Source organism: Vanessa cardui, chromosome 23, assembly GCF_905220365.1.
Source record: "Vanessa cardui chromosome 23, ilVanCard2.1, whole genome shotgun sequence".
Lineage (NCBI taxonomy): Eukaryota > Metazoa > Arthropoda > Insecta > Lepidoptera > Nymphalidae > Vanessa > Vanessa cardui.
In genome coordinates, this window is record NC_061145.1 from 5,869,708 (window position 1) to 5,893,049 (window position 23,342).

General features: G+C 31.1%; 1 protein-coding gene across 1 annotated transcript in view; it reads right to left on the reverse strand.

The window, feature by feature from the left end:
- Positions 1 to 1,397: 1,397 nt before the first annotated feature.
- LOC124539748 (5-hydroxytryptamine receptor 1-like) overlaps positions 1,398 to 23,342 on the reverse strand; it is a 163,161-nt gene continuing 141,216 nt past the window's right edge. Inside the window, exons 4-5 of the mRNA XM_047117093.1 lie at positions 2,971 to 4,391; positions 1,398 to 2,841 (exon numbers count right to left, since the gene is read on the reverse strand). Of these exons, the coding sequence (XP_046973049.1) occupies positions 2,095 to 2,841; positions 2,971 to 3,939 (1,716 nt within the window). The 5' untranslated portion in view covers positions 3,940 to 4,391 and the 3' untranslated portion in view covers positions 1,398 to 2,094. The remainder of the gene's footprint in view (positions 2,842 to 2,970; positions 4,392 to 23,342) is intronic.

The window sequence follows — 23,342 nt, forward strand, 5'->3', positions numbered from 1 at the left end:
ATATTGCACTTTATTAAACATATTCTAAGCTGTTTGCTTAGTATTTTAATTAATATACAAATTTAGGTTTAATGATATCATTTGAAAAATAACGAAAAATATAGATATATTTTTTAAGTCCCACAATTGCATATACATACAAATATAATTCTGAAGTTAATTTTGATAGTATTAGAACATACACGGATCTTTGGTTTATGTACAACCGACTTTGATGTATTTTTTTATAATATATATTTGACTAGACGCTGGACCAAATTGCCTGTTTCAGAATATTTAGAACAATTTACCTATAAGAGTGACATCGGTGATATATTTTATAATTGTTCGCATATTTGATTTTTTTTATATATCTAAGAGCAGTTATGTGAAATAACAACACGACCCAATTCCACCGATCTTATTTAATAAAAAAGAAATCGTACATAACGATATTATGTAACGTTTAACGTAATAATAACGTTAAAATTTTGAAGTAGAAAATTACTAATGCGTTTATTTAGTAGGTCAAAAATTCTTCAAATTTTTCAAAAGAAAATACATATAGAATAATGTCCAAAAAATAGCAGTTTACATACTTATTTAAAGATTTTATGCTAATGATTTAAAAATAACGTTAAAATATCGTTTTCGTTGAACAAGTTTTATTACAGCATAGATCGGCGGTAACCATTATCATTCAATGATACATTCATTACACGAACATTGATATTGTTTTTTCCACTCTGTGGCAACAAAAGTTAATCTATCTATTCGTGGAAAACATATGATTACAATACTCTATTGAAAGAAACTACATCAAAGAAATCTTCAATACAACATCGAATTGTAAAGTCAAATAATTTTTTTTTCCAAGCGTAGTTTCCCCACACGTTAACTGTTTTATGTTCACCTTACTCGTAAAATTTTTATTTACATTTTATATTATTTGTTTTTAATATTAATGATATTTACAATACTTCATTTTTGTTCTACTTATGAATATTATACTTTTTTTTTAATAGTCAACTGATAAATGCCAAAAACTGAAAAAAATTTAGCCTTAAAAATGAAATCGTAAAGAATATAATCATCTATTTAAAAAAATACCATTCCAAATTTAAAACGAGTGTTTATATGTAAACAACAAACTTTCATAATAAATTAATTAGTATATTTATATATTCTTGGTACAGTCAGTATCAATAATAAATTGTTATTTTTATACTTAATTAATATTGATCTAATTTTGTGAATAGAGGTAAAGTGCTTAAATATTATTTATTATTTATACAGACTGTACCAAAACAGTAGATGAAAAATGGATTTTATTTTCGACGGCACTGTATTTACACATCAATAAATGATTTATTTACTTTAAACTAGAACATCAATAAAAATGTGAATTGTTTTTTTTGTTTGGGAAATTACTTAAATTTATTTGTTTTAATTATTATATTATTACTTTAGCTGGCAGTGCCATTGTTCATACTAATATTGTGATAAATACATTTACATAAATAATATTTAAAAATAAAAATGAAAATAATTTTAATCGTATACTAAATGGGCAAATGTTATACAAAATAACGCAAATATTTCACTACATACAATAAACAAATCGAACTGACTATTTCTACTATCACATGTAATACTGGCTCCTATAATTATTTGTCAGTACATCATCCATAACATTATAATACAAAGTAATACCAAGATTAATAAATTCACAACAGTTTATTTTTTTTTAATTATAAATTCTTCTCAACTACTAGACTAAGGACTCTTTGGTCATTCCAAAATATAAATTAACCTAATTTAATTTATTACATAAATATCTTTGATTAGGTAACTGATAGAATACTATAGATTATCTACACTTTACTACAAATTATTAATAAAATTATTCATCTATATGTACACGCAACATTTCTTCGGACAGATTATGGAGAAAGGAAGCGAATTTATAGTTATATATGTTCACGACTAGTTTGTTATATATTTGCAGTTATATACTAAAAGTATAATTTATGTTAGCACTATAACACACTGTTTTATAAGTCTTTATTAAATCACAGTATCCAGGTCTCTACATTCGACCTTTTGCATTGACAATCATAGAAAACTTTCCGAGGCTTTAGTCTCCTCCCTATCCACAGCGGAAACTATTTCGACGCCCTCCTCATAGTTTGCGAGTTTACTAGACGAGTTATTTACACAGTAATGCTGATCTGGCCCTCCGTATTGGCTGTGATAGAATTCCTCTCGCATCATGTGATTCAAATTTGAACATCTAAAGAAAAGTATTTCCTGGAATGGCTTTCTGAAATCCCTATTCAGGGTTGCGTATATTATTGGGTTGAGGAGGCTGTTAATGTAGCCTAGCCATAGAAATAACGCACTGACAGCATCGGGAATCGTGTCCTCGTTAACGAATGGTCTTATCAGAGCGAGCACAAAGAACGGCAGCCAGCAAATAATAAACGCTGACATAATTATACCCAGTGTAGTCGACGCCTTACGCTCCTTAGCGAGCTGAAACCGTAGCTTTTTCTGGTGCGGCGAATGGGTCGGTTGTAAAAGATCCTTCGCAAAGTGACTTTTTTGAGCGAAACTAGATAATGATGATCGAATTCGACTCGTATTTAATTTGTTACTACTCTCCGAAGATTGCCTTCGTCTATTTTCTTTGGGCGGGTGTTTAATTTCCGGCACGGGACCCATTTGCGAGTTTGGTCGATTTATTGTATGTATAGGCTTGGTGGGTGTCTTTGGTTGTAGCATTGGACATTGTGACTCGTTCGATTTTCGTTGTCCCGTGAAGCATCTTCCTATTGAACTTTCAGTTTTATCTATACTACACTGTAACAAGATAACAAAATCCTATTAGCTTTATTGTAATGGTTAAACTAAGCTACGCAAAATACCTCTAAAATTAAAGATAATTTTACACGTAAAAGGTTATTTTTTTAAATAATTGTTCAAACTCACCGTTGTGTTCGTACTTGCAGTTGAGCCTCGCGTAGGAGGAGGTGGCTGGGCAGGCTGGCTACCCAACAGCTTCGCTTCAGCTGCACCACCATTCTTTACATTTATTTCCAAATAACAATGCGTTTCGAGATGGGACTGGGCCCTTCTTTCATCCTTTACTATTTTACGAGCAGCGCTAAATATTTTGTAGTACACAACTACCATCACCGTCAACGGTAAATAAAAGGAACCGAAAGTTGCGTAAATTTGATATCCTTGGTTCTGAGAGACGGAACAGGAAGTTTCGGTTTTCTCATTACCCAAAATTAAAACAGGGGGCAGCGATATAAAAGCAGCACTCATCCATACTATAAAAACGCAAAAAAGCATCCGTTTCGGCGTTCTCTTCACACCGTATTCCAGCGGTTTTGTGATTGCGTAATATCGATCGACAGATATCATACATAAATTCAATATACTCGCCGCGCAAGACAAGACATCACTGGATACCCAGAAATCACAAACCACAGGTCCAAACGGCCAGGATCCCATTAAATCATAAACCATGGCTACTGGCATTACCATGGTCGCGACACAGAGATCGCTTACAGCTAACGATACAATCAAATAGTTGCTCGGCCTTCTCAATTTTCGTACTAAACAAACGGCAACGCAAACTAAAATATTACCTACGATAGTTCCAAAGATAACTATCATGAAAACAGCCGTCAGAAGAACAGTTACAAGCGTCGAGTATTTTGTATGTTTTATATGTGAATTCTTTAATAGTGTTGTATTAGTGTCGTAAAGCGTCCAGTTTATTGTTGTATTTGGATTCGTATTATTGTACCCCGAGAGGTTTGAGTCGTTGTAATCTATTGAAAATGCAAAATCAGCTTGCAATAATAAAGATACGAGTATGAGAAGACACGAAGGTAAAGTAACGAAGCTAGGCCGTGAACAGTGGAAATTATGATTTTGAGCCGCCATACGAGTCCCTGGCTTGGGTGACGATTATAATCGTTTCCTTATCGTTACCATGCATCGGGTTTATTATGATATCCTTTATATTTTCCTCTATTCGGCTCCACATTCAAATTAAAACCCAACTGAATTTACAAATCAAGTTTGAAAAACGACTTTGTCATGAAGTTGTTTCGTTTTAGAATGGCGCAATTGATTACAATATAGAATGGGCTTTAATTGACATATCGCCAGGATTGCCCTTCCAATTCCGAGCTGAGCCATTGGATAGTATGTTTTAATTTAACGAAAATGGTTCTTTTCTATTGGTGAATAGAGTTTGGTTTCGGTCGTTCCTGTCTTTGGTCGGTTCTTGTTGTTTTATTGCACTGGAAAAGTGGTTGGAGTAGCTACTAGTTCAATATCCCGTCTGCGGATTGCTTCATTAGTGTCAGCGCTTGGTGAAAAAAATCTCCAATCTGAAAAGAAAAGAAAAGAAAGAGCTATAGACGTTTGTAAAGAAAATGTTCTATTTTAAGATCAATAAATGTGTAAATAAGTATGTGATTTGAAGTGGGAACACATATTTAAAGAAAGGTCTCTGTACACTTCAAATTATTTTTCAAATAGATCGACCAAATAGTTTTGATATACTGATTAGTTTATTATAATTAAAAAAAAAAACAGTTAGTAGCATCGTCTGATGTGTTTTATAGAGACAGACTATAAAACAATTATGAAGCGCGGACGTACATCCATTCTCGTACAATAACGATGTCTTAAAACACTAACTACCCATTAGATAACATATATGGACACGCGCCTATTAACCTGAATGATAACTATCGTACATTACTAACGATTCTTAAAGAGCTCGTATACCTTAAACGTATATTGACGTTGGTGATACCAAATTTGTTTTTGGTCTTGAAAGAGAATCTAATTTTAAAATGCAATAAAAAAACTTCGACGTAAATACAACTTATTAGCAAATAATTTACATAGATGGAAAATAAAATCAACTATGGAAACAAACAAGAAGATATAAATAGAGTTTCATTATTTGTTTAAATATACCTATACTGTCACCGAAATTATATATTTAATTTTTCCGAATTTAAATATTATTAATTAGTGTTTCGAATAATATGGTTTTTATTTTATAATTAAAGCTAGATATTCATTTGAATAGAAAAAAATAAGAAAGGTGATTTGAAAATACAACAAATAAATAACTACATATATTATAAAAATAGTGTTTCTAATTATACTTAATTAAAATCCTAAAGTCGAAAAGTGTTTCGTCCTAACGTCATGTTTTAATGAAAAAATGTTGTGCAGTTTTAGTGATAAAAATATTAAAGAGGTAACAATACAAAATAAATGCTCCTTGTTATATCGTCCTAATTAAATGAAAGTTTTATGATAGCCCGTTTACGATGCCAACTGCTGGGTGCAATCGAAACTATTCAGGAACTCAGCTAAATTCATAAAAATCATCATCGAAATCGATCTAATCGTTTATATTGAATAACACATACACCAGACTTATACATATATACATACTAATTGTATGTAGTAGCCTATGTCCTTGCTTGGAGTTTAAATTAGCTTCACACCAAATTTCATCAAATTCGGTTTATTGGTTTGGTCGTGAAAGAGCGATAGACAAACAGAGTTACCTCCACATTTATAATATTAGTATAGATAATAATATTCAAGCACACAATGAAGTTTGTTTTCTTAATCTTTGAACTACTTTACGCACACGTAACATACATATTCATTAGCATAGAAAAGGAATATAATGGGCCCGAGAATATTACCCTGAGGTACTCTGCATATAATTTTAATAAATTCAAAGGTAAATAGGATTAGCAGTGACGCGAAGGTTAGTTAATACCCTAAATACCAGCAAGTCAACCGTACAGACGTGATGGGGGTGGTGTCAAAAACATTGTACATTATTTACGACCAACGCACGTTTTAATTTTACGAAAATACATATACCGTTCTTGCGTTACGTGATTTAATAAAACATTTTACCCTTACCGTTATTATTTATGAATTGATTTACTTATTAATGTTTTCACGGGGTTTAAGTAATCACCGATTGTGTAATCATTTATTATACGTTCGTAAGACGCATTTGGCACTAAAGCTGTTACTTAAAATCAAAATATTATTTATTTAATTAGGGCCATAGAATCATCAAGTCAAATCAAATCAAAATAAACTTGATTCAAGTAAGCTTTTACTAGCACTTTTAAATCGTCATTTTACAATTAAGTGAAGCTACCACCGGTTCGGATAGTAGATTCTACCAAGAGTTCTTCTTGGTAAGAAGAAGCAAGAAGCGGCTAGAAATTCAGTCGTTTCTAATTTTTAACATTTAAAAAATACAAAGTCATTTTAGTTAAATACAATTATTTAAATTAATAAGTCCTGCTTGGATGTCAACAGGTATTAACTCCACACTTTTTTATCACCTATAAATGTTACAGTTATCAATTAAATTTAGATTCTAACGAGAAGGACCGGCAAAAATTTAATAATAGAATATGTCAGTAAAATTAAATTAAATATTGTTAAAGAATTTAAGACAATGTTCAATAAATAAAAATATGTATAAGGTTTTAATTAATATCTGTACAGACAGATTGTATTTTGGATATTTCAGTACTACTGTACTGGTACAAAATCTATGAATAATGAAACCCTCGCCTAGATTAAACTAATCCTAGTGGACGGCTTGAACGCGAAATTAGATGATTAAGGCAACAAATTGTAATATAATTCTGATGTACATATAACATTTTTAGTATTGTATATATTTTATATGATATTGTACACACAATTAAAGAATTAAAATTAAACATTTAAAAAACTGAACACGATCTGTGTATAAATCTAAAATCTGAAATAGGAAAAAAAACAGGATTTTATAAATCCTTTCTAATCATGAGAACAGAGATGGCCATAACAGTGGTTAGAACGCGAGGACCTTAACCGATGATTACGGGTTCAAACCCAGGCAAGCACCACTGATTTTGAATGTGCTTAATTTGTGTAATTTATCTCGTGCTCGGCAGTGAAGGAAAACATCGTAAGGATCTGCATGTGACTAATTTCAACAAAATTCTGCCATGTTTGTGCAGATACCAATCCGCATTGGAGCAGTGTGGTGAAATATACCCCAAAATTCTCCTAAAAGAGAGAGGGAATTTTACAAGCTGTTGGTGATGATGGTGATCTAATTATCGTTAATGGAGTCAAACCAAAATTTGTAACTAGTCATTTTTGAAATTTACTCGAAAAACACGAAAAGTACTCATTAAACCCTTTCATTTTCAATTAAATTAAATTTTTCAATTTTATTTTACTAACCACTTCTTAATTATGATTTTGGCGTGCGCCATATTGAATTAAGAGTGACGTTACTTGTAACATAATCCTTAAGCGGAGACTAAGACGCTTCTAACAAAAGAAGGTATTATTTTATACAAGGCAAGCAGTGCAGATTCTATCAGAATTCATCTCGTATCTCAATCACGTATATGTAAGCAAGTGAGTTATGGTGATATGGAAATTTACGTGTATTCTTATAGATTTTATCGTAAATCACATTCTGGCATTTCATCTTAGTATTTTGCGGTGAGTTTCGAATTCATTTTTACGTAATAGGTACCTATACAGTTCGGAATTTGATTTGATATTTAAATTTAGAATTTTCGAACTCATTTTTTTTCTTCCGACAATAACACAAAATCTCGCCGATGAGTTGCAAATAATTTGCAAAGATTAATTCATAAACAACATTCATAAAAGCCCACTGAACTGTCTCTACCTATTTATATTTTAATAGACAAGCTTCACTTACAGAACCAAAAACAGTTTATACTATTAATTACTTGCTTAAAACAATTACGTTATTGTTATCTAATTAAGGCCTTTTCAAACTTTTAATGAACGGTTCTGATCGTTATAAACCGAACTCATAACACAAGTATAAACAAATAATGTAGGAAAGTTTTAATTACGTGTAGGTTGAATTAGGATGTATATGAGAGTTTGAAAGTTAAACGTAAAGTAAGTCTTGTATGTGTCCTACTACTGGGCTAAGACCTTTTCTCTTTGTGGAGGTTTTCCTACTCGACAAAGGTATCCCGAAGCTGGTTTGTATACACATGGTAGTATAATAGTAGTAATATCAAATAATTATTATTGATACAAATAGACTTCTAACATTGTATGTCGGTATATCAGTCTATCGTAATTTTGTTTCCACGTAATTTATATTGAACTACATTAAGGTATAATACTTCATAAGTCCGACATCAAAGTAACGTTAATACAGGATGTTCCCACATCCATTTTCAGTAACTTAGATGTTATCATCCCCCTGTTTATTGTTTATATAACTTACATTAATTACAAGCCTTCATTTTTTCAAAATATATGATCAAAGCGTCATTAATTTGAAAGCTTTTCAAGTTTATTTTTTGGGATAACGATTCTTTATCGTTGAGCAATTTAGAATTAATAGTTTAAACTAGCGAACGCCCCGGCTTCGCACCGTTACAATACTGATACTAAATATACTACAGAATTTCTTTGTTTACGACATAACAACAGACGCTTCTAAAATTATCAATGTTTGCTATTAAAAAAACCGCATCACAATCCGTTGCGTAATTTTAAAGATCTAAGCATATATAGAGCAGACAGTGGTAAGCGACTTTGTTTTATACTATGTAATGATAATAATGATTAAAATGTATCGTAACGTTTGTTTCAACTACACGGTTACCTTTTTTTTGTTTAATTTTATAAAGATCTTTAAATTCTAAATATATATTAGCACATAGTACTTTTTATAATTAGGTTCGATAGATGTTTTTTTTGTATAATATGGTATGTCATATTTCAATTATAATTTCCAAAGCATAATTGTTCGAAATTTCGCCAATCGTCTTAGTGTCATACAAAGTTTGTTGCTTATTTCGCAACTAAACTAATAGATTGTAAACTGTTGAAAGTTTAATCATTTCATTGTCAACCTCCTTTCACAATTTATAGTCAATTTACACTTTCGTCAGATTTATTGTAAACGAAGAGAGGGCAATTCTACTAACAGTTTTGTAATTTTATCGCAATTGAATCGAAGCTAAATCGACTTTTAACGATTTTTCTTCGAAAGTTCGAAGTTCTAATTTGATTCAGTCGAATTTATATGAAAATCAAAAATATATATCATAGAATTTCCCTCAAGCTACAATATTGTACAGGTTAATTTTTGTGAGGAATATATATCATAACACTGATAAAATATAATTATTGGACAATATTATGAACATTGCTCTGATCCCAATGTAAGTAGCTAAAGCAGTGTTATGGAACATCAGAAGTAACGACAATCAGAACCGAGACAAGATAGAAAACTAATGAACTTTTTCCACATCGACTCGGCCGGGAATTAAAACCATCACCATGAAAATCGGTGTACACACTACTGAACCACGGAGGTCGTCAAATAAATTAGTCAGATTCCACAGTGCATACAATTCACCGGTGACGTAATAATATCTCACAAAAAAATAATTAATAATAGGTTTCAGCAAGGTCAACAAAGCACTCGAGCAATTAATTAAACTCGATTGATAATAAATTGTCGATTCCGATAATAGCGATTGCTTATCATGGCAACCCTACGCCTACGATTATTTACGATTCGGTATCTATAGCGTTACTCTGTAAGTTCAAATTCGGAACACGTCGATGAATTGGAACGTGAAATGTAAATACAAAATCAAGTAGATTTATGCTAAGCCATAGAATCGATATATTAGTATGAAAAAAAAAACAAAAATGTACGAGTGGAAGTTCTCTAGTACTTTATTTTAATTGAACTGTCACCACGAAATGTCAAGTTACTTTGACAAAAATATTGACCATTCTCATTATCGATTTATTGAAACAACTCTCTGTGACACATGCGGACAGAGCAATTATATTATAGGTTGGTAAAATCTTACGTACATATATACGATGTATTGAATTATAAAAATATTAATTTTTAATAATTAATATACTTTGATCTAAAAAAAAACTTAGACCATTTATTTTTTTTCCTTTGCACGTAAGTTATAATTAGAATATAAAAAAATAACAGTTTAAAATTAAATTATCATTCCATTTAATAAACCGTAATGCTGGTTTAACACTGCGGTACAAAAAAAAAACAAAAGACGAATATGTACGTAGTGCATGAAATCTTCAGTGAAAATAGGCAATATTTTATATAAGTTTTCCGATAATCAACTAAATAAGCAAATAATTTACATAGATGGAAAATAAAATCAACTATGGAAACAAACAAGAAGATATAAATAGAGTTTCATTATTTGTTTAAATATACCTATACTGTCACCGAAATTAGATATTTAATTTTTCCGAATTTAAATATTATTAATTAGTGTTTCGAATAATATGGTTTTTATTTTATAATTAAAGCTAGATATTCATTTGAATAGAAAAAAATAAGAAAGGTGATTTGAAAATACAACAAATAAATAACTACATATATTATAAAAATAGTGTTTCTAATTATACTTAATTTAAATCCTAAAGTCGAAAAGTGTTTCGTCCTAACGTCATGTTTTAATGAAAAAATGTTGTGCAGTTTTAGTGATAAAAATATTAAAGAGGTAACAATACAAAATAAATGCTCCTTGTTATATCGTCCTAATTAAATAAAAGTTTTATGATAGCCCGTTTACGATGCCAACTGCTGGGTGCAATCGAAACTATTCAGGAACTCAGCTAAATTCATAAATTCATCATCGAAATCGATCTAACCGTTTATATTGAATAACACATACACCAGACTTAAACATATATACATACTAATTGTATGTAGTAGCCTATGTCATCGCTTGGAATTTAAATTAGCTTCACACCAAATTTTATCAAATTCGTTTTATTGGTTTGGTCGTGAACGCGCGACAGACAAACAGAGTTACCTCCACATTTATATAATATTAGTATAGATAATAATATTCAAGCACACAATGAAGTTTGTTTTCTTAATCTTTGAACTACTTTACGCACACGTAACATAAATATTCATTAGCATAGAAAAGGAATATAATGGGCCCGAGAATATTACCCTGAGGTACTCTGCATATAATTTTAATAAATTCAAAGGTAAATAGGATTAGCAGTGACGCGAAGGTTAGTTAATACCCTAAATACCAGCAAGTCAACCGTACAGACGTGATGGGGGTGGTGTCAAAAACATTGTACATTATTTACGACCAACGCACGTTTTAATTTTACGAAAATACATATACCGTTCTTGCGTTACGTGATTTAATAAAACATTTTACCCTTACCGTTATTATTTATGAATTGATTTACTTATTAATGTTTTCACGGGGTTTAAGTAATCACCGATTGTGTAATCATTTATTATACGTTCGTAAGACGCATTTGGCACTAAAGCTGTTACTTAAAATCAAAATATTATTTATTTAATTAGGGCCATAGAATCATCAAGTCAAATCAAATCAAAATAAACTTGATTCAAGTAAGCTTTTACTAGCACTTTTAAATCGTCATTTTACAATTAAGTGAAGCTACCACCGGTTCGGATAGTAGATTCTACCAAGAGTTCTTCTTGGTAAGAAGAAGCAAGAAGCGGCAAGAAATTCAGTCGTTTTTAACATTTAAAAAATACAAAGTCATTTTAGTTAAATACAAAATTATTTAAATTAATAAGTCCTGCTTGGATGTCAACAGGTATTAACTCCACACTTTTTTATCACCTATAAATGTTACAGTTATCAATTAAATTTAGATTCTAACGAGAAGGACCGGCAAAAATTTAATAACAGAATATGTCAGTAAAATTTAATTAAATATTGTTAAAGAATTTAAGACAATGTTCAATAAAAATAATAATTCGAATAAGGTTTTAATTAATATCTGTACAGACAGGTTGTATTTTGGATGTTTCAGTACTACTGTACTGGTACAAAATCTATGAATAATAAAACCCTCGCCTAGATTAAACTAATCCTAGTGGACGGCTTGAACGCGAAATTAGATGATTAAGGCAACAAATTGTAATATAATTCTGATGTACATATAACATTTTAGTAACTGTTTATATTTTATATGATATTGTACACACAATTAAAATTATACGTTTAAAAACACGGTCTGTGTAAAAATTTTAAATAAGATAAGTATGACAGGATTTTATATATCCTGTCAAATTATGAGAACAGAGATGGCCAGTGGTTAGAACACGAGCATCTTAACCGATGATTACGGGTTCAAACCCAGGCAACCACCACTGATTTTAAATTTGCTTAATTTGAGTTCGGCGGTGAAGGAAAACAACGTGAAGAAACATGTATGTGACTTTCAATAAAATCCTGCCGCATGTATATCCATCAAGCCGCATTTGAGCAGCTTAAATATGTTCCAAACCTTCTCCTAAAAGAGAGGGAAATTTAAAGGCTGTTGGTGACCGTCACCATCAGTGATCTAATTATCATTAATGGGGTCAGTTTCTGACCAAAATTTGTAACTAGTCATTTTTGAAATTTACTCAATCACGAAAAGTACTCATTTAACCCTTTCATTTGTTACCCAACACGGTAATATAAATTTTATTTTACTAACCACTTCTTAATTATGATTTTGGCGTGCGCCATATTGAATTAAGAGTGACGTTACTTGTAACATAATCCTTAAGCGGAGACTAAGACGCTTCTAACAAAAGAAGGTATTATTTTATACAAGGCAAGCAGTGCAGATTCTATCAGAATTCATCTCGTATCTCAATCACGTATATGTAAGCAAGTGAGTTATGGTGATATGGAAATTTACGTGTATTCTTATAGATTTTATCGTAAATCACGTTCTGGCATTTCACCTTCGTATTCTGCGGTGAGTTTCGAATTCATTTTTACGTAATAGGAACCTTACAGTTCGAAATTTGATTCGAGTTTTTATTTAAATTTGGAATTTTCGAACGCATTTTATTCTTCCGATAATAACACAAAATCTCGCTGATGATTTGCAAATAAGATTAATTCATAAACAACATTCATAAAAGCCTACTGAACTGTCTCTACCTATTTATATTTTAATAGACAAGCTTCACTCACAGAACCAAAAACAGTTTATACTATTAATTACTTGCTTAAAACAATTACGTTATTGTTATGTAATTAAGGCCTTTTCAAACTTTTAATGAACGGTTCTGATCGTTATAAACCGAACTCATAACACAAGTATAAACAAATAATGTAGGAAAGTTTTAATTACGTGTAGGTTGAATTAGGATGTATATGAGAGTTTGAAAGTTAAACGTAAAGTAAGTCTTGTATGTGTCCTACTACTGGGCTAAGACCTTTTCTCTTTGTGGAGGTTTTCCTACTCGACAAAGGTGTTTTAAAGCTGGTTTGTATACACATGGTAGAGTATCATACTTACTTAGTCGATAAAGTTATGCGTGTTAATGATTAAAGATGATTTAAGGGTCTCCCTCGTGAATAAATAAATCTATATTGTACCTAAAATCCTAAAAACTGTTTATTTATATTAACAGAGGTGTACATTGGAGCAAACTTTTGCACCTAAAATAATAGTAATATCAAATGAATATAAATACAAATAGACTTTTAACATTGTATGAAGGTATATCAGTCTATCGTAATTTCTGTTTGCAGGCAATTTATATTGAAATACATTAAGGTATAATGCTTCGTAAGTCCGACATCAAAGTAACGTTAATACAGGATGTTCCCACATCCATTTTCAGTAACTTACATGTTATCATCCCCCTGTTTATGGTTTATATAATTTACATTAATTGCAAGCCTTCATTTTTTCAAAATATGTGATCAAAGCGTCATTAATTTGAAAGCTTTTCAAGTTTATTTTTTGGGATAACGATTCTTTATCGTTAAGCAATTTGAAATTAATAGTTTACACTAGCGAACGTCCCGGCTTCGCACCGTTACAATACTGATACTAAATATACTACAGAATTTCTTTGTTTACGACATTACAACAGACGCTTCTAAAATTATCAATGTTTGCTATTAAAAAAACCGCATCACAATCCGTTGCGTAATTTTAAAGATCTAAGCATATATAGAGCAGACAGCGTTAGCGACTTTGTTTTATACTATGTAATGATAATAATGATTAAAATTAATCGTAACGTTTGTTCCAACTAGTACACGGTTACCTTTTTTTTGTTTAATTTTATAAAGATCTTTAAATTCTAAATATATATTAGCACATAGTACTTTTTATAATTTGATTCTATAAATGTTTTTTTTTTTGTATATGGTATGTGGTATTTCAATTATAATTTCCCAAGCATAATTGCTCGAAATTTTGCCAATCGTCTTAGTGTCATACAAAGTTTGTTGCTTATTTCGCAACTAAACTAATAGATTGTAAACTGTTGAAAGTTTAATCATTTCATTGTCAACCTCCTTTCACAATTTATAGTCAATTTACACTTTCGTCAGATTTATTGTAAACGAAGAGAGGGCAATTCTACTAACAGTTTTGTAATTTTATCGCAATTGAATCGAAGCTAAATCGACTTTTAACGATTTTTCTTCGAAAGTTCGAAGTTCTAATTCGATTCAGTCGAATTTATACGAAAATCAAAAATATTTATCATAGAATTTCCCTCAAGCTACAATATTGTAGAGGTTCATTTTTGTGAGGAATACATATCGTACACTAATAAAATATAAATATAAATATTGGACAATATTACGCACATTACTCTGATCCTAATGTAAGTAGCTAAAGCAATGTTATGGAACATCAGAAGTAACGACGGTACCATAAATAACCAGACCCAAGACAAGATAGAAAACTAATGAACTTTTTTATACATCGACTCGACCGGGAATTGAAACCAAGACCTCGTAGTAGCGTACCTATCCATGAAAATCGGTGTACACACTACTGAACTACGGAGGTCGTCAAATGAAAATTTCAAATAAATTAGTCAGATTCCACAGTGCATACAATTCACCGGTGACGTAATAATATCTCACAAAAAAATAATTATTAATAGGTTTCAGCAAGGTCAACAAAGCACTCGAGCAATTAATTAAACTCGATTGATAATAAATTGTCGATTCCGATAATAGCGATTGCTTATCATGGCAACCCTACGCCTACGATTATTTACGATTCGGTATCTATAGCGTTACTCTGTAAGTTCAAATTCGGAACACGTCGATGAATTGGAACGTGAAATGTAAATACAAAATCAAGTAGATTTATGCTAAGCCATAGAATCGATATATTAGTATGAAAAAAAAAAAAACAAAATGTACGAGTGGAAGTTCTCTAGTACTTTATTTTAATTGAACTGTCACCACGAAATGTCAAGTTACTTTGACAGAAATATTGACCATTCTCATTATCGATTTATTGAAACAACTCACTGTGACACATGCGGACAGAGCAATTATATTATAGGTTGGTAAAATCTTACGTACATATATACGATGTATTGAATTATGAAAATATTAATTTTTAATAATTAATATACTTTGATCTAAAAAAAAACTTAGACCATTTATTTTTTTTTCCTTTGCACGTAAGTTATAATTAGAATATAAAAAAATAACAGTTTAAAATTAAATTATCATTCCATTTAATAAACCGTAATGCTGGTTTAGCACTGCGGTACAAAAAAAAAAACAAAAGACGAATATGTACGTAGTGCATGAAATCTTCAGTGAAAATAGGCAATATTTTATATAAGTTTTCCGATAATCAACTATACGCGCGCATTGCAAGGATAAATCTAATAAAGAAATATAAATTATGATTACCTACTACGAAGAAATACAATTTCTGTATTTTATACAATTTCCCGTAGCAATTTTAAAAGGTACCTAAGAATTTCTCGTTCAATTGTACAACACCGCTTGGGTTCAGTTTAAAGAAGCGTTTGAATTTAAAACTTATGCTAGTTTTTTCGTGACACTATTGATCCAATACATTTTGGTGCATTTCGGTTTTAGGACCTTGTTTAATCCTGTGTTAAGCCCTGTTTTTTGTATAAGTAATAATTAGTAAAAAAGTAAACTTTGAAATATACTACTGATTTACTAAAATATTTTAAAGAGGTTTGGGGCGTATTCAACCACGCTGATTTAATGCAGAATGATGGGTACATATGTGGCTTTCGTTGAATAAGACACATACAGGTCTTTACGATGTTTTCATTCAGCGCCGAGCACGAGATGAATTATAAACACACATTAAGCCCATGGAAATTCACTGAATTTGAACGTGCTCTATTGCTGAATCATCTCGTTTCAATAATAATAATTTCGTCCGTAGTCCGTAACTTTTGTTAGTTTTTTGAAACTGTCCTTTTTTATTAAAAATGTCTTAATATATCTTGATATATCATCTATATAAGAATTATTAACATTAGAATTCTTAGCAATATACAAATATAAAATAAATACTCATAGTTATTGAACAAATCGTGACCGAGGAATGGTGGCAAGAATGCTAGCAGCATTTCCCTGTTGAATCGCATTTCAATCTAAACAGAAAATAAATATAAAATATACTTGTGAAATATCTACTCGTTCCGTTAAACAATTGAATTTGGAACGAACAATTATTTGACTAGAAAGAAACCTTCATTACAATTACTATAATCCTATTCCTATTAATAGTAAATAACAGTTTCCTTTGAAGTAAGAAAACGTACTGTAAATATATTTTCTTCACTTCAATTTACTGTCGAAATAATTTACTTATCGCAATGTATACATCGAAATTGTTTATATTGAAAACATACTATTTTTAACCCCTTTGATTTTACATCCAAATAAGAATTGAGTGATTTATGAATCTTTATAAAATCATTATAAAAGTTTTTACCATCGCTAAAATGGTAAGTAAATATTGCTTTGATTAATTAATAGAGCTGGATTAATAATTTTATATTTTTTTTTAACAGAATGTTTCTCGAATTACTTTCGATTTAAAGAAAAATCTTTCTCATACGGTTTTGAATATTAAATGGAATTTGATATTATACGTTCGTTTAATATTTATTAAAATATCAAATAATATGCTTCAAATTAATTTGTAGGAGTTCTTTAAAGGCATCTTTAGTTGTAGACGTATAATATTTTAAGATACATTTCAGAAGTCACTTAGAAGTTGGACTTTGTGTAACCGTGGGCAGTTACCACAGTGTAGTCACTGTTGATTGGGGTGATGACTACTTATCATTTGACAGTCTATCTGCCTCTTGTAATAAAAATGAGACGTATCGTGGAACACCCGGTTGGAACGAAATAACAGATAAAACATAATAATTTTACAACGTTTGAGATTTTTTTTTTTGTTAAAAGTTACATCTCCGTTGAAACATATGCAAAAAATAATAATTAAACCGTTTCGGAAATGATTCATCATCTTTCTGACAGATATGTTTTTCTGATGATGAGAGAAAGAGAAAGAAATAAAAACGTCAACGTGTTTTCCGAACGTGACGACATCGGTCATTTAAAATTTCTGAGATTCTGTTTTAAATATTTTTTTTATCGTTTTTTACAAAAACTTTAACTTATTCTACAGAATTCTATGAAACTTAAATAAATAATAATCGCCGAATTTCATTCAACGTAATAGAACATTAAACGTCATTATTAAATCAACTAATTGCTTATTTATTTCAAGCAAACCTTCGTACACGGAGGTCCTAATCCTCAAAGTCAAAAGCAAACAAGCTAATCTTATGTCAAGGTTGACCTTTATATCTTCAGTTACGTCTCTAATGGAAGGATTAATAGAGTTACATACTTGACGAGGTATCCACATAACGTTCTTTTCTTTCAATACAATTTCCCTCAAGGTTTTCTTTTATATTCTTTGAGACAGGTATTGACAATTGACGTTTTTCCATGTCTTGATATTTGTTAGACAATTGGTATGTTATAAGTAGTTTGTACGGATTAATTTTTATAGGAAAAAGGGATGTTTTTGGTGAAATAGTTCATCTGTTGGATAACGAGAAGAGAAGAAGACTGTGTCTTGCTTTGGAGTGCGTATAACAAAGCTCATAAATTAACTATAACATCACTATATTTTATAGAACAAAGAACCGACCGTCTGTCTGTATTTTCGCGATAAACTACAAAAACTACTGAACGGATTTTCATGAGGTTTTAATAATAAATAGAGGAACTCAAAAGGAGGGTTTAAGTTTATAATTTATTAAGATTTTTAGGTAAATAAGTTGAACTAGAACGAGAATAGTTTAACATGTTGGAAAGAGCAACAAAAATATATAAATAAAGGATTAAAACATAAAAAAAGACTTATGTCTTACGGTGCGCAGCCGGGTCGTACCGCTAGTTAACTATAACATTACTTTTCAAATTATTTATCTCTTTGTTAACTAGTACTTCGAGCAGCAACAAAATGGGATGATCCTAGCAGTCTATGTGATCTATAGTGGCGTAAAATACTCTGTACTGACTGCAAACCACAAAAAAAAATCATAATTAACTTTCATTTTAATTATAATAACTAGATATTATTTCCATCATGAGGATTTTTTAAATAAAAAGTTTCTAATTCAAATAATCATTCACATCCATTATTTATCGTATTTTTAACCGAAAGCTTGTTATTTAAAACAAAAGTTGTTCCAAAGAAAATAACCAATAACAGCGAACCCCATTGTTCAGTAGCGCGGCATTGTTGAAATGTAAGAATATTTAATTTACTTTTCACTATTCCAGGTGGTCTGGAGAATCTTTTGTTAGAACGAACGGAAAATATCTTGGAATTGAAACGAAGATTGCTTTTATTCTTTGTGTGATTTAACACCGTAATGAATCTTGGTTCAACTTACATCTCGTTTTGCGAGCACGAATCTTTAATTGAATATTATGAAATCGTTTAATGGACGGTACCTCTGGAACAAACAAACACTACGAAATATTAACACATAAAATATTTATCATAATAAGTAACATGATAACTAAATGAATATGTGAGCTGAAATGGCCCAGTGGTTAAAACGCGTGCATCTTAACCGATGATTGCGGGTTCAAACCCAGGCAAGCACCACGGAATATTCATGTGCCTAATTTGTGTTTATAATTCATGGCGGTGAAGGAAAACATCATGAGGAAACCTACATGTGTCTAATTTCATAGAAATCCTGCCACATGTGTATTCCGCTAACCCACATTGGAACAGCGTTTTAGAATATGTCCCAAACCTCAAAGTGAGAGGATGTCTTAGCCCAGCAGTGGGAAATTTACAGGCTGTTATTCTTTGTTGTTGTAAATGAATATGTGCATTGAGACAAACGAAGATAGCGGTTTCCAAATCGGACAAATAGCTGTAAATCCATTTGCGTAAATTGTGCTTAATAAATCATCTGCGCTCCGTTTCAAAGCAAAAAATCTTCAGGAGAGATGTATGTGCCTGACGCTGAACTACAGTACGTTTATATGTGTGCTTTAGTTTCAGCTATTAATATACTATCAAAAATACATTTAAAATGTTATTGAACATTATTCATTGTACAGAAAAATGCATATCATGATTCAATATTAACAAACGAAAAAACCCCTTGTATTTTTGAGATAATTGTTATTTCAAATGACTTACTGATATGTTTATTTCACTTGCAATTAAGTAAGTGATGATGACGACAAATACCCAACGTTAGATTAGAATAGTATCTGCGAGTATATTGTTAGGTGGCTCATAACATTCTATACTAGGAACTACTCGTAATAATGGCAGCCACATTATAAAATAAAATGTTTTTATTTAATATGTAGACGGTCGGGAAAGTAGACCATCTGGTGGTGAGTGGCAAGCCCCGCCCATAGACAATAGCGCTGTAAGAAATAATAACCATTCCTTACACAATGGGCCTCAACCTTTGGAGCTAAAATGTTTTTTGTGCCTGTTACACTGGGTCACTCATCCTTCAAAGTGGAAAACAACTATACTATGTATTGCTATTTACAATTATGACGTAAATATAAATCACTTGGTGGTAGGGCTTTGTGCAAACCCGTCTGGGTAGGTACCACCCACTCATCAGTTATTCTACCACCAAACAACAGTACTCGGTATTGTTGTGTTCTGGTTTGAAGGGTCAGTGAGCCAGTGTAACTACAGGCACAAGGGACATAATATCTTAGTTCCCAAGGTTGGTGGCGCATTGACGATTTAAGGAATAATTAATATTTCTTACAGCGTCATTGTATATGGGTAACGGTGACCACTTACCATCAGGTGGCCTACATGCTCGTCCGTCAACCTATACCAAAAAAAAAAAATTGTATATATAACATGTATTATATAATTTAATAAATAAAAAGTTATTAACGAATACATCCGATTATTCTCTAAGCTCACTTCGGTGTGTAAGGTTCCGGTTAAACAGTTTCTATCCCTTAAGTCGGTTCGGAAGTTCGATTTCAATTGCTAATATGAAGTTTCAACGGGGAGTATCTTTATATTGTAGTACTCGATGCATTCTCTTGGATGGTTCTTATTGCTTTTATAATAAATACATTCGCAATAACGTATCTCGTTAAATAAGTTATCTGTATAATCAGTTAGGGTTGCCAGAATAAAAATATATTTTAGCCCAATTTTATTTTTTTAAATAAAAGATATATACGAACATTAACATCATCAACCTCCTTATTACAATTTCATTTGGGGTCGGCGCAGTGTGTCTTCTCCTTCCATACTTCTCTGTCAGAGGTATTCTCACGAGTAACATTCTTTCTAACCATATCGTCTTTCACACAATCCATCCATTATTTCTTTGGTCGTTCCTTCCTTAATTTAAGTAATCGTTCGAAATTTGAAAATTAGTCAAGATGACAAGGCAGCATCCTCTCGTATATCGAATACCAAGTATGCGCACATACTATGCAAATTAACCTACGAAACTACGCGTCGAACATAGCTTAGTGTTGTGGAACTTGCAATTTTCAATCCAATTAATTTCTATTTCTGTCACGCTCCTTAATAATCTTCCTATATATAGCCTTATATACGTTTTAAGACATATCATTCAATACAAGATTATACAGACGATAAAAAAGCGTGGAATTAATACTTGTTGATTAGGCAGGACATAGTACATACATAAAATAAGTAAAGTAACAGCCTGTAAATTACTCACTGCTGGGCTAAGGCCTCCTCTACCATTGAGAGGGTTTGGAATATATTCCACCACGCTGTTCTAATGTGGGTTGGTGAAATGCACATGTGGTAGAATTTGGATGAAATTAGACACATACAGGTTTCCTCACGATGTGTTCCTTCACCCCCGAGCACGAGATGAATAATAAGCAGACATATATATATATATATATATATATATATATATATATATATATATATATATATATATAGTGGTGCTTGCCTGGGTTGGAACCCGAAATCATCGGTTAAGATGCACACGTTCTAACCACTGGGGCATCTCGGCTCTGCCTTCATTACAAACATACATATATAAATGTATTTAATTAACATGATTGTATTTTTAAATGTTGAAAAACAGTAACTACTAAGTTTCTTGAAGGTTCTCTCAATGGACTCTACTTCCCGAACCGGTGGTAGCTTCAGTCAATATAGTTGTTAAATAACGAATCAAAGGTGCTTATAAAAGCCTATTTGAATGAAGTATATTTTGATTTTTATTTATACCTAAACAATTTTAACATAAAAAATCTTCAAATATTCAATTGTATTTTGCTCAGCATTATCAATATTTTCAGTAACTATAGTAAGTTTTGAAGACAACATTCATCAACTAAAAACTTTCAAAAATCATTTAAATATAAATATAATAGATGAGACAACATCACATACATTACTCTGATCCCAATGTAAGTAGTTAAAGCACTTGTGTTATGGAAAATAGACAGAAGTAACGACAGTACCACAAATACCCAGACCCAAGACAACATAGAAAACTAATGATATTCTACATCCGAATCCGGAACCGAACCCGGGACCTGGAGTGGCGTGCCCATGAAAACCGGTGTACATACCACTCGCCCTCGGAGGTCGTCGTATTTAATTTAATTTATAAAAAACTAAATTGTATATATTTAAATTTGACTACCTTACCCGTATCATAAATGATAAACTGTCAGAAACAAAACTAACCTAATCTAACCGGATATATATGTATTAATTAATTTGGAGTGTATTGCCAATCAAAATATATTTTACTGGGAAATATTTCCGAGTATTAACATAGATACATCGTTGCATAGTATAAAACAAAGTAGCTTACCGCTGTCTGTCCCCATGTATGCTTAGATTTTTAAATTTACGCAACGGATTTTGATGCGGTATTTTTTTAATCGATAGAGTGATTCGAGAGGAAGGTTTTTGTATATAATGCATGGACAATATTGTAAAGAAACACTGATAATTTTATAAATTAATGTGATGTAACTAAACAAATTCTGTAGTACATTAAGTATCAGCATTGCATTTGTATAATATATATTAAAATCGCATTACACAAGACAAGACAGTTTAAAATTTCGTACATTATACGTGGGTTTTTCAGGCGATCATATATTTTTTTATTGTTTTGTTCAACGTTTCTGTTTCGACTTTTCGCTCTACTTCCATTAATGTAATATAAAAAAAAAGTTTTGGCTCAAACTGGAACATAAATGAAGATGTATAAAAAACCCACAATACGTCTAAAATGTACCATATTGAGTTGGACGTCTTAATACATCGTTTTGATTAACGTTATTATTATAACATATATTTTCATCTATAATTACAGACAGATAGATATTTTTCTCTAAGACCAATATTTATTGAGATAATGTGGAAAACCTTTTAAAAATCGTTTTTTTTGGCGATTTTTTCGAATTTAACCTTGAAAATGAAATTTGCTCCAATTTCAACAATCATTTTCGTAATCAGCGACTCGAAATACGTCAGTATACGAAATTTCAACGAAAAAAGTGGTATGACCTTTTCGGAACTACACCCTAGATATCATATAGAATAATCACTATAAAACTGTTATTGGCAATATAAAAATGATAGTATATTTTATTGAGATCGGCTTTTACAAGCACTTTCAGAATTCTACCAAAGAAATCGTCAACATTTTCAGTAGTTACTCTTATCCAAAGTCTCGTCTGAACATCACTTCTCCAGAAGTGTTGGTTGATTTTGAATTCAGTACTTGAATAAACCATGTGTAGGTACAGGTAGCAAGTTAAACAAAGATAAAACAATAATGATAAATAAACACACAGAAGTCGCATCTGCTGTTTTATACTTGATAGAAGGGCTTTGTGCAAGCCCGTCCGGGTAGG